General features: G+C 38.1%; 1 protein-coding gene across 2 annotated transcripts in view; it reads right to left on the bottom strand.

Moving 5' to 3' along the window:
- The window catches only part of LOC117424094 (WW domain-containing oxidoreductase-like), a 375339-nt gene that overhangs the window by 12703 nt on the left and 348608 nt on the right, over nucleotides 1-14028 (bottom strand). Inside the window, exon 9 of one of the 2 annotated variants that reach the window (XM_058992655.1) lies at nucleotides 13206-13493. The exons of the other annotated variant lie outside the window; for it this stretch is intronic. Coding sequence (XP_058848638.1) covers nucleotides 13221-13493 — 273 coding nt within the window. The 3' untranslated portion in view covers nucleotides 13206-13220. Of the gene's footprint in view, nucleotides 1-13205; nucleotides 13494-14028 lie in introns of those variants that run through there. 2 annotated transcript variants of the gene reach the window in all.

The following is a 14028-nucleotide window of genomic DNA, read 5'->3' as shown; positions in this document are numbered from 1 at the left end:
GTTCCTCCAATGGGATTGTTCTATATTTATTTGTTTATTTAGCAGACGCCTTTATCCAAGGCGACTTACAGAGACTCGGGTGTGTGAACTATGCACCAACTGCAGAGCCACTTACAATTACATCTCACCCGAAAGACGGAGCACAAGGAGGTTAAGTGACTTGCTCAGGGTCACACAATGAGTCAGTGGCTGAGCCGGGATTTGAACCGGGGACCTTCTGGTTACTAGCCCTTTTCTTTAACCACTGGACCACACAGCTTCCTATATCCAGCTAGCATGTTTTGGTTCCATGCTTGCACTTCCTGCAGCGTGAACATGCCTCAGGAGGATGGGCATACATTGTGCGCGCGGTGCTTGGGTGTCCTAGGGGACGAGACGTTTTGCGACATCTACCATCTAAAGTGAGCAGTAATTGCGCATATTTTTTTGTGGTCCTTAACATATATTGGAAATGTGCAAAGTATCTGAAAATCACATTCAATATGGTAATAAAAACCGGGGTAAAAACCATTGGCGACAACTAAGTCCCGGCAAGCACCATAAACCGACTGCATCTAGTTCAGAATGTCGCTGCCAGGATCCATACCAGATGTAAAAAACGTGATCACATCACCCCCCGTCTTACCCAGCTGCACTGGCTACCTGTAAAGTTCAGGATTATTTTCAAAACTCTCCTGTTCACCTACAATGCCCTTCATCACAAAGGTCCCGAGTACCTCCTCAACCTGCTGACCTGCTATGTCCCTGCCCACAAGCTGAGGTCCTCCGATTCTGGCCTGCTTGTTATCGCCAAGCAAAAGTGCACCACACTTGGAGAACGCTTGTTTAGCTTCATGGCTCCGACTCTTTGGAACTCTCTCCCAGCTTTGGTGCGTGATGCTCCCACCGTCGCTCGCTTTAAATCAACCCTCAAGACCCACCTGTTCTCTCTTGCTTTCCATGCTCTTTAAGCCTGATATCTGCTATTAGCTGCTTTGTTGCCGCTACTATTTCATCTATTATTCTATTATCATGTATTATGCACTTTCCACTGTATTTAATTATTATTAGTAGTAGTAATTAATCTAACTTTAATAATATGAAATGAAATTATTTTTCCATTAAGGTATACACCACTCTATTCCCTTCTGAATAAGGCACATCAAATGTATTAATTTCTTCAAAAATACAAATGTATCTTTAAAGGTAATGGTTAAAAGTTACACAAAAGTGAGTGCTTCCGGTGTTAGTGATCTGCATGTATGCTCTTGTACAGCTCTTCTGAACCAATTGTAGGTCTGGATGCAGCATTGCAGCATGCACAGTGGATTGTCACATCATAACTCTGGAACAAACTCTTATGAGAGCAACAAGGAATACAGCAAAGATCTGACAATGACATGTTTAGGTTGATATTGGTGTAGGAGAGGGATGTGTGGTAATACAGAACTGTACTGGACAGATCTCTTACCTACCAAAAGCACTCACTCAGTTTAATACCATATAGGGGTGAAAGTGTAAGAGAGACTGTTTAATGGCTATTTAATTAAGAAAATAGGCAGATGTTTAATTTAGATAATATCGTATTCATCAACCTTTAGTTAGCTTGCCCTGCCCACACTGTCAGTAAAACTAGATATTCCGCTCAAAAACATCAGTTTTGGGTGGATTTAAAATACTGATGGTATGTAATGTGTCTTTACTGGAAACAGCATGGGTGTACACCTTAAAACTGAAGTGAAGATCGCCCACGCGAGTCTGAAGGTGCAAGCTGTCCCATTAGAGATGTGATGTTGTGTGTGATAGCACCATTCTGCTGCTCTCATGTTCCTGGGCTTGCGGACGGGTGGTTGGAGAATGGAAATGATCTGGTTATGAGAACCTTAGCACATGCACAAACCAGTATTCAAAAACAGATGTGTAGGCGTAGAGGACCTAGATCAAACAGATAGATGTGGGACGCACACTACAGAACAGTCCATCCTTGATTGGACTGTATTGTCATATATTTACCACATCTGTTATATTTAGCTGTGAACGTCATAAATGTGTTTTGGAAAATGATTGTACCAAAGGTGAATTTAATTAATTTGTGTGCGATGTTTATTTTTTGTTGTTTCTAGAACTAATTTGCAATGATTTTGTGGGGAACAAGATTTTAGATCTCTTTGACCATTTTTAAGATATAATTTAAGATTATTATAAAACAGAGTGTTAGAATGCTGCATGCTGATTGGTCCTTCAGTGTTCCAAGCTGTTACAATATCCAGCACAATGTCACGATTAGGAACTACTTAGAAACAAAGGCAAATCACTGCACCTGTGCTTAACCGCGTATCACTACACCATGCAAAATCATAGAAACCACCTGTCAAAATACCAGCTGTCATGGAAGATACTGAAGACATCAAGGTGTCTTTTCATATCTTCCAGTTTATACTAATTTGCACTATGAATCAGCTTGCTATTTTAAACAAGACGCTGTTCTAGTATTTTATTTGTAGTACATACTAGTCATGTACAGCATTCCTGTAACTTCAGTCGGATCCAGTTGTCAGATATCCAGTTTTATTTTCCTCCTTTTAGTTGGTATCAGCCGTTGTTTTGTGAAACTGACTATTAATTTTCAAATGTGGATATTTTTATATTTTCGACAGTATTTACATTACTTACTAGAGGCGATGTCTTAACCATCCGACTCTCGCCTTTCTTCACTGTCTCTCTTCTCCTTTACTACTGGCACCCGATTTGACTGTAATCAGTGCATTCAATAGGCGTAATCAAGGCACATCAGATGCATTTGAATAGTCTATGTGGTCCCCCATGAGCTACACATGGGGTCCGTAGGTGATCATTAACGCATTGAATGGTGTTCACAGCGAGACAGGCTGCACCCTGTACAATTGAATTATATTTTTGTGGCTAAATAATTATAGAAGCGTGTTATACTCAATCCAGAGACAATTATTATTAACTTCTCTTACATATTTTAGAGACATGATTTATGTGCTTGATGTCAGATATTATTATTTATTAAATAGCAATTCCAAACATAACACCGTGAATTGCATGGAGGTGTGGAGAACAAAATCTGAAAATATCAGAATTTGATCTTTTGTAGTTTTTAAGATATTATCGTTTTTGTAAAATAAATGCTGTTTAGCTTATTTGCATAAGTGACGCTGACGTCACTGAGACGGGCAGAACAGTCAGGCTTGAGGTTTTCTCTCACCTGTAACAACGTCCCCTGGCGGGCGTTTTCCCGAAGGTGTTTTTGACCAAGTTGTACGTTGGGATTATAGACACCATTATAAAGCATGTCTTTAAAGTGACATACACCCAAAAATACTTTTTTTAAAGGATTGCCCTGAATTTGGACATGCTACACTCGCGCTGCTACACTGACCACAAGTCACTTAGAACAGTGTCAAGGTGTTACGCTTCCAGAGATGATTTTTCGTGCCATAAAAATGAAAGGGACTAGTGGTGGACTCTTATTTGAGCCAGGGGACGCTGTTACAGAAGAAAGAAAACCTCGGGCCTGACCGTTCTGCCTGTCTCAGTGACATCAGCGACACATAATTCATGTCTCTAAAATATGTAAGAGAAGTTAATAATAATTGTCTCTGGATTGAGTATAACACGCTTCTATAATTATTTAGCCACACAAATATAATTCAGTTGTACAGGGTGCAGCCTGTCTCGCTGTGAACACCATTCAATGCATTAATGATCACCTACGGACCCCATGTGTGGCTCATGGAGGACCACATAGACTATTCAAATGCGTCTGATGTGTCTTGATTATGCCTATTGAATGCACTGATTACAGTCAAATCAGGTGCTCTCTTTACAGGTACAAAAATGTAACATTGATGTGCTAGAAAAACTTGAAATGAAATGAATACCACAAAACAAACAGATTGGGATGTTAAATGCTTAAATGACTGTCTTTCTGAAAAAAAAAGACTAAATTAATGACTTAATTAATAATCTTCATCCCAATAAAACACCTTAAACTCTTGCTCTGTTTGGTATACGCCAGAGCCAATGGGAGTGAATTACCTAGAAACAATGTTACCTAGAATATGCAGGTAGGCAGGCACCTCACATATATACAACTAAGGAAGCTTTTTTTTTTTTTAGTTATTTAAAGTCTTTATTATTATTTTATTTTATATAGTTTTCTTTACCTGAATATTGTTTTTAGTTCATAGGGACTATTTTCTGTTGTGGAAGGTTATACCCCAAAATGTTAATACATATTTAGAAACTATATAGATTTGTCCTTCTTTTTACAAAACGTTTATAAATGAATTTTATAAAAGCAATAAGGCAGTAAAAGATGGGGCCAAGCTTTGATGAATATGTATGTGATCTCTTTCTGTATACATATAATATTATAGTCGTGAGCAATTAGCTGAACTTCATAAATAAACTATGTATAGCAATTTGTTACAGTATATTGTTGTTTTTTTTTCCTGTTTTGGCTACATATTAATTTAAGTATCCATTTTAAATTCAATTCCCATAAAAGCCTACAGTACATAGTCTATTTCCTCCCTTTTTGACTAAATTGTTAGAACCATAAGAACCCTCACTCAGGTGATACATCTTGTCAGTTTTTCCTCTTCAACATCAATCTTTCTAATTTAGCATCCAAAATGTAGAGCCAAATGAATTGCATCACAGCAAACGGGGTCTGTACTCTTTAAACTGGTAGTTGAACACTGCGTATTGTAATCATAAATTACATTTCCTTTGTTCTTAACCCAATACACAACCTTAAATGTGATCAAAATGATACACACATGATGGCATGAAGGGTTTTTCACTGGATCGCTTACATCATTTTCAGCATTTCTCCTATATCCTGTTTCTATTACCTGTTATCAATGGATATATATATATATATATATGGCAGCTCCCCTTGGGATAAATATGGCAGCCCATGTCACTTCATCTCCTCTGATACTGAGGCAGGAGGGGGAGTTTTCCATTCTCTCCTAATCCTCAAGCACCAAGGGAGGAGTGAGAAAACCACACAGGAGATGAAAGATGATCAATTTTCTTCACAGGACAAGTATTAAATGAACCCTTATGATTAGACTCTCTTATTCCACAGTCTGTGGCACAAAGCTGCAAGACCTTGCCCCCCCCCCCCCCCCCCCCATATGCATTCAATCCTATTAAAACTGGCTTTATTATAATGCATGTTACCTATAATGGTTTCAAAAAGGCAGCTTGCTCCCAAGAGCAGTGTTAAGGTGATGGTGGAGTGCACACTTCTCAATCCCAGAAACCCATTTCCATATTGCTATGTTCAGGGCAGAGTAATAATGATGTGTTTTGAACTCCTACAGTGGCCATGGCTTCAACCCTGTTTTATTACTAAGTCCATGACAACATTTTCACCCGAACACAACTGCCGTTTCATTTCAAGTGTTTTCATATGAGAAGGCAGTGTGGTCCCCTATCTTCAGTGTTTCAGGCACGTGGGTTGTAGGCATATGAGCTGACTAATTGTATGGAGAGCTGGTATTATTTTCTCCCTCAATGGTATAGTCCAGGGCTTCCCAACCCTGGTCCTAGGGACCCCATGTGCCTTCTGGTTTTCATTCCAACTGAGCTCTCAATTGAACTAGACCCTTAATTGAACTAATAATTTGCTTAACTAGACATTTTTACTTGTCTTCAGCTCTTAAACAGTTGCAGATTTCAAGTTAGCTGTAACACGTTATAAGTAACTTGAGCTCTGCAACATTTCAGGAGCGGAGAACAATTAAAATGGTCTAACTAATCAAATTATTAGTTCCATTAAGGGTCTAGTTAAGTAATTGAGAGCTAAGTTGGAATGAAAACCAGAAGACACATGGGGTCCCCGGGATCAGGGTTGGGGAGCCCTGGTATAGTCTACTAGGTACTAGCTTGTTTGCTTCACATCATTGATTGACCTTCGGTTTAGTCGCTTGACCTCGTTACACTCCCTACTACTAGCCTGCCGTTAGCAGATCATTAAAACAGCCAATCATCTTCACTTACACTGATATTGAGGCTTACAAATGTCAGTAACATTGTTTATACAATTCAGGGAGCAGTTTTGAATATATAGTCTCCATGCGATCAGAGACCACAATTCATGCAAAAGTAGATCATCACGACCTTGATTAGGTTCACTTGTGTAAAGGGACAGTCATACTAAGTTTCAGCACAACTGGATGTGTGCCTCTGCTATCTCTGTTTCCAGTAATTATGAATGAACAACCACATGTATAGGATGGTTCTGACAGAAAAATCCCTTTCCAAAAAGCATCCTGTTAATTCCCAATGTGGAGGCTATTACAGCTCGTATCCCTGTGTTAGTGTCTGAATACTTTTTTTTTTTTTTAAAGAAGAAAAATATTTAGAAATGATAGCCTCTGGGCTGCTACAATATTAGCCATTTAAACTCAAGGGGCACAGTACAAACACAAAACAGATATGTCACTGCTAGGGTTAATTGACATCATTATATACTCAACACAATGGGTACCCTTCATAATATATCCATCTAGAAAGTTTCAACTGAATACCATGGCTTTTCCAGCATACAACAAATAATAAAAGCACAGGAATGAAACCAGCCTGCAGACTTGCTGTCCTGTACAAGGCAGTAACAACAGAAGAAGAAGACTGAAGCCAAAACCCTGCTGATACAATTATCGTGATATGTTGTTAAAGACTTTTTTCCAAGAGTTATCTGCCCAAGAATCAAATAATGTATTTTTCTGGTGTTAGCCTGCAAACCAGAGAGGACTGAGTTATTACCCCAACCGATCTATTAAAGCAAATCTAGCCTAAAACATATCACCTGGTGTTGTTTTAAAGGGGAGTCTTCAAAATGATATAATACTCCAGACTTGTACCTTAAAGTGATTGCAGCTAACAAAAAACCCATACATTTCCCATGCCATGCACATCAATTCACTATATACTGGAAGTCTGAAATACGTGATGGATTTAGCAAATGTATTTTCATTTTAAAACGTAATATCAAGAACTACACGAGGTGAAAGAAATTTCTGTTTTCTGATAGTCTTTCCTGGAAGAGAAGGCTAGGAAAACTGGCAAGTTTATTTTACTTAGTGTAGTACCAGATGTAATGTTTTAAAATTAAAATACACATTTGCGATATTTCGAAACCGCATAGTTGAAACCTAGTCAACGCATGACAGATAATATTTGTGAAACTTTTTTGTTAGCATAAGTTATTGTGAAGCCAGTTGTGATAATATAATAATTTATCCATATGTGTTTGATTCAGTATACCACATGTTATAAACACAAAAGAATCATGCCCAATTAAGAAAAGAAATCTTATTTTGGAGCTCCTTAAAACCAGTCTAAGATCTGGTGGATCCCACCTCCACTCACATATATTATTTATCATACACATGCTGTATTGGAAAAAGAAGAAGCTAGAAACTGCACAGCTATCAACCAGGTTAAGGACGGCCAGTGAATAACTCAAAATAAAGCAAATGGGTTTCAAGAAAGAAACCAGAAGTGAATGATGAAGCTCAGGGGGGAATAAACAATGTTTAAGTGACAATCATTTGTCAGTCAAGGGCTTGATTTTTCGCTGGTTGCTGATAAGATCAAGCATGTGTCAGTTGTCAAGTGTCTTCTGTCACACTTCAATGTGAATTGAACTGCGAGGTGTGTGTGTGTGTGTGTTTCGAGGAGAGAGAGAACGATGGGGGGGAACGGACAAGAAGCACTCAAGGGGAAAACGACCCAACTCAGAAGGACTTGTGCAGCCACTGTGAAACTATTTCATTTTTATCTTCCAAAAGGACTTCCGAGGTGATCCGCAGAACGTAATTATTTTCACCTAATAAAAGCAACATATGCTAAGACAATAAAAGCTCTTATTGGACATCTATTCATTAAAATTGGTTGTAAAAAAAAAAAAAAAAAAAGATATCTTGCATGGGATGAGATTTAAAAAGTTTTTTTTCTGCATTTTAACATTGGCTCTGGCTTCTTTTAAAGAAGCAGTATCCTCCCTGTATTGAAAATTAATATCAAATTGGGGAATATTAAATGAGAAGCATCAGTTTGGGTACATATCGGAAACATTTCTTGAAAATATTGTCTTAAAATACAGGAGCATTAACAACACTGTACTTAGACATTTGTTACATTATTTAATACATGTGTAATGCGTGGCATTCTAGCTTCTCGTAGAATTGTGTTGAAAGGGCATGTAGTAAATGCTTGTAAACGGTAACTTGGAGACAGCAGCAGTTGGTCTGTTTTGTTCGCTGGGGGATAGAATGAAAAGGAGGCTTCTGAGAGAAGAGTTCACAAAAGGGAAACTATAGAGCTGATGTATTTTATTTGTATGAATTCACCTTGCATCCTAAATCTGGACCCTAATATGACAGCACCATCCTCGGATGCATGTCCTCATAAAAAAAAGGACCCTGCTTTTTATTTTCCTTTACTTATCTGGATTTCACACCAGGGGCCCCTGTCCCCTACCTATGCAGGTGTGAAATCACACTACAGCACCCTCTCTCCCTCGTTCTCTGGCTACAGAGGACAGACGGCAAGCACGATTTTAAATACAAAGGTATTACTGCACCATTAAACGCTGATAGTAATGATATTAATTTGCCAAGACTGTGTCATTTTCACAGGAGAGCGACTAGCAGAAAACATTATGAAAATGTCCAAGAGGATTGGTAATTGAGTTGATTAGCGTGACCTTGGTTGCAAAGGTAATACGAGAGCGAATGGAGCATCGACTGAGTTATAACCCCTCTCCTCGCCGTGCTGGAGTACGCCGCTTTGCAATTTGTTCGGGGTGAGTACGAGCCGTGCTCTCCCGCTATGACAGAGTAATACTCTGTGACTACCCGAGCTTGTCTTGCTACTTTAGTGATTTTTTTCCAGCCAGTAATGAGGGTGCTGGGACCAAAGCTCTGCTCGCAGTAAAGGGGTGCAGGGGGGCTGCACTGGGTTTAACCCATTCGAAGCACACACAGCTTTGCATTTAGAGTACATGTGTGGCGTAGGTGCTGAAATAAATGATCACAGCAAAGCCCCTCAAGGCAATTTTGATTCTATTTCTCAAATTTTCCCCTATACACACATTATTAAAAAAATTCTCAACGCCCTGCATAGTGATATACAGTACAGTATAGGCTACATTCTATTACAGCCTCATACAAAACAATAGCGTATATATTTAGGATCTGAAATTGAAACACTTGCTATGAAAGACAAGGCTTTGATAGAGCAGACTCATATCCCCCTTCAAATAGTTTAAAACTCCGTACAGACTCATCACAGCAAATTAGCCCTAGCTGTCCTTTGTGGTTCTACAGCACATCATGTTGTAAGTGTATGTGAAATGATTCTATGTCCACCTCCTTGTATCTACTGGATTTCATGAAGCTTCTACAAACAATACTGTGTAGTATGTATATTTAGTGTTGATCATGGCAATAATCCCACAGTGTCTTTTCTTTATTTTATCATACTTCTGTCACACTGAATAAGGCCCATTTCGAACCTATAATTACTCTTATTGGATTGCCTTCTATGAAGATTGTTGTACATTCTAGCCAAGATACAGATGCTCTTCAAGTAGATCTTATGGTAATCCAAACTAACCTCTACCTCTATATAGCATAGTGCAGTATATCAGATTTTAATAGTCCATTCAGAGGTTTGTGCAGTATAGTGGCAACCAACAGGAATACAATATGTTTCCAGATGTATACATTAAACCTACTGCTGATGTTTGTTCTACTGTACATGGCACAAGATATCCTCAATCTATTCAATCACTGCAATTCAAAACTAGAAAACGTCACTCCACCTCTGCCTTTCATGCTACAGCCGCTACCGTTTACCTATGAACATGTATATTAAGATATCTGTTTTTTTTCCAGGGCACCCATAAAGATTTCTGTGGAAGGTTCAACAAGGGCCACGTGACAGCCATTAAAAGTTAATTTCCATCAATTGACATATATTGAATCAGTTTAAAATACCCTTGCATAGGCTACAAACGGTACTTCATTAAAAAATGTGGCAAACTAAGGTAAAATAGTATGTAACGTGTATATAATGTAGAAAATTATACCAATTATGTAGAAGATGAACTGTATTAATCAAATTGCTGCTGTTTAAATGATAAACCCTGGTGTCTGCCAACTCTCAGCACAGCTATGACAATAAGCTGTCTCTCAGTGGGGCTTTCCACTTGCCAAATTAATTTCTTACTGCATACATTTAACTGGTTAGAAGATCCTCAGCACTGACTTCTGGACAATTAATAGTTCATAACTAGCTTAATAATTACATTTACCTAGACAGTCACTATGCTTACTGTACATGATGGTATGGCTATGAACATGGATTTTTTTTTATTATTATACAAGCAATATCAAAGGTAGAGGACACAGTGCACAAAGCAGTGTCTATCATTAGCATACTTCATTTACTTATGATGCCTGTCCTTGTTCTAGGAAATCTTACTGCACATTTTAAACTTGCAAACCAGACAAGAAGTCATTAAAATGCCTTTTTTTCAGATAGCGCCCACAGTACATAATATTTACAGTGTGTCTGAGTTTTCCTTACTCCCCAGGTGAGCTGTGCTGGCCTATACAGTTTGTCACACCTGCCTTGTACAGTAAATTGCATGACAGATTATTTAGTTTACACAAATTAGTTTAATTATTGCAATGTGTCATTTAACATGGGTTTATGCAGGAAAATATGGTCTTTGGAAACACTTGAGGGAAAAGTGAGTGTCTTCAGTGAGTCAAGGGAGAGTGCCTTATGCCAATTAAACAGTTGGTACAGTGGTGCTCCTTAAATAATAACCACTTATTAATGAGTTAATTTTACCAGGAACCTTATAAAAATCCTCACCTGAAATTATTTTTAATTGAAATTCAAACACGCCAACTTCAACAGCTACTTATCAAGCTGGTCACTTTGAACAAAATCTCACACCTACAGTAGTGACTAAAGCAGCCCTGGAAGTTAGTGAATGCTGTTTGCAGTGACTGAGTTACAGACAGGTACTATGTGGCGTTCTAGCCTATTCTAAGACAAAGGGAAGGGGTTAAATAAACACACAAGCTCCTGCAGGTCAGTATCATTGTTTTAAAGCAGTGGCATGAGCGATAAGCTATATTTTGTCCTTAGCTGCTCCACCATGCACACTGACCCCACTGCGAGCAGGCTCTGACCACCGGAATGCAAGAGGAATAAATTAGCACTGACACTCCGATATTTAATTATCCCGCTGTCAGAGCCCCCACCTTCTTGAAATTCATTTTAATAAAGTTTTCCTTTTCAAGGTTACATCCTCGGGAGTCACCTTCAGTGTCAGCTCAGAGGTCTTCTGCACAAGCAGGGCATTCTTCCACCAAAGAGCCGGTCTGTCACCAGCGCTGATGGGAGGGCTTGATAAGATGCTGTGATGTACGCTGGCCGACATCAGCTCTGTCCCCTCACCCCCACTCCCTTCAAAATCTATTCAACCTAATCCTTTGAAACAACAATATTTTATACAGAACTTTCATCTATCTGTAGCGGATTTAAACTTGAAAAATGATACCTGATCTTAACTGATAAGACCTTGAATACACATTTTGTCTTAATTATCACATCTGAGTTTTCGAAATTCTAACAACAAATAATTTAGTTACTGATTATCAATCTGGTTTTTGAAACGCTCACAACTGCATTACTAAAACTAACACTAAATTAGCCCAACAACTTTTGTTCCCTATTTTAGACTATAATGACTGCTAGTAAGGAATCACTAAAGAAGATCGATACAATGCATAATAGGATTTGTAGGTTTGTACTCCAGTGTACTCTGCTAGAGCATCACTGCAGCTTGTATTCTAGATTAAATTTGCTATCACCTGCTAAGAGAAGGAATTATCATTGGAATTTGATTCTTTTTAAAGGGGCACATAAAACATTACCAGTTTATTTAAACAGCGTTTTTCATGATTTTACTTGTAAATACAGCCTACGTAATGTCTGTGGCACAAAATACTTCAATATACCATCTGTAAAATGTGCTGCAGGAAGAAAATCTTTTGTTTTTTCTGCTGCTACAGACTGGAACCTGTTACCCGCAGGACATAGATCTGACATCTCCTGTAGAAATTTCAAAACACTGTCGTTCCAGTACTTAAATAAGCCTTGTGTATGTGCTGTGTAAACTTAATGTGTACTTTGTGTATTGTCTTGTCATTATGTGTTTTTATTATTTTTATTTTGAAACCTAATATACTACTTTCTAGGGCGCCATTGTAAATGAGCTACCTGAAGCTCATATGGCCTTCCTAAAAAATAAATTTTATATATGCATATTGTACTGGGGTTTATGCCTCCATTAAATATACAATGCCTGACAAGATGTGGCAATATGCAGTATAAATAAGTATTGTGTTGTATTAAAAGCAAATTCCATATAGTATAAATATCAAGTCACTTGGGAGGGGTGGAGGGAGGGGGGAGGGGGGTTCACAATTAACTGTCAACAAGTAGGTTACTACATTTTCAACACATGCTGCAAAAAAACAATTTTTGTTGTTAATGGTTAGAAATCTATTTATAAAGTAATATATAAACGACCTGATGCCACAAGTAAAACAGTAAAGACTTGAAACAAATGAAACATGATACAAATTAAACCGGATGTGATACTGTAGCGTGTCATTTGGGTGGTACGTATAAGAGAACAGCTCACAAGTTCACTCAAAGCACAATTAGGATCATTTATTGTATAACAGCCAAAACCACTGCATTCACTCTTTAACAGTTCCAGGCACCAAAGTGCAAATGTAATCCATTACCATACAGCAAAACCTCTTTATTTATTTTATTGTTTAATAAACAAGTTACTATTGTATATAATAACTAACTATTAACAAAAAACTAAATATGTGTCTGTGTTAGCAAACGAGCTGTTAAAAGTTATTAGCGGTAAACCAAAAAGTTGCTTGAAAATGTTTTCCATCCAATATTCTTTGTGCCTGCAGAGTGATTGACTGAAATAGACAAGTAAGGTGGGAGAGCGCATTCACTTTGATAGCATCTGTCTATGTCCACAAATTAAAGAAATAGACAGTGAGGTCCACCTGGACCAACTCCCCTCCACAGTCTCCAAAATCTTATGTTTAAAATAGAACGCCTCTTTAAAATCTTTAAAAGGTCTATAAGACGTTATGAAGCAGACACCAGAGAATTATATTTCCGTGTAACAAGTTGACATGAAGAGAGTAAACCGGGGGCTGTTTTACATCTGTATTGCCTCTCTCCTGTTGCTTAAACATCATACTCAGTAGTGCTATTTCCACTTCCGATTTTAATTTATTTCTTCTGTTCATACAGCAGTCAGTCTGAACAAGGTCCTGTATCGGGTACAGAGCAGACGTGAGAATGTTCCACTCCGGATCGCGTGTGTGAGAGACAGACAATTCTTTCCACTGAAACAACAGAAAAGATCAACAACAGAGTGTGAGGAAGATCTTTTCCAATATTGTTTGTACAGTCAGAAAAGCAGGAGGGTAATTGATCTAAATTCAAAGGGACTGCAGAGTCTTGCATTGCATGTTCATATTATTGATTTTAAACCTTGTATCTCTGAACATGCTTCATTCAGAATATGCCCCTTTATTGCTGCAGTATGTAGTACTTTGTATGCTTTGGCTTAATATATTATACAGGGACACACTAAAGTCTTACTGCAGGTTTAAAGGGACATAAACTTACTAAACACTGTAAATATTGTTAAATTGAAGGTATGTTGTAGTTTGTTGTGTGAGGTTTCCAGACTAGTTCAGCTGGCCACTTTAAAATGGTAATGTTGAAAAAAACATTCACATACTGTAGATGATAAATGACCTGTAAGAAATCTAATCCAGTCACCAGTCACATTTTTCAAAATGCAAGCGCATCTTATCCTATGTACAGATGTTATCCTTCTATACACTTCTATAAAAAAAACACCACTTTTTATGT

This window comes from Acipenser ruthenus, chromosome 19 (genome assembly GCF_902713425.1).
Source record: "Acipenser ruthenus chromosome 19, fAciRut3.2 maternal haplotype, whole genome shotgun sequence".
In the NCBI taxonomy this organism is placed as follows: domain Eukaryota; kingdom Metazoa; phylum Chordata; class Actinopteri; order Acipenseriformes; family Acipenseridae; genus Acipenser; species Acipenser ruthenus.
Note: the sequence above shows the minus strand (reverse complement) of the source record. Positions and strands in the feature narration are given on the sequence as shown.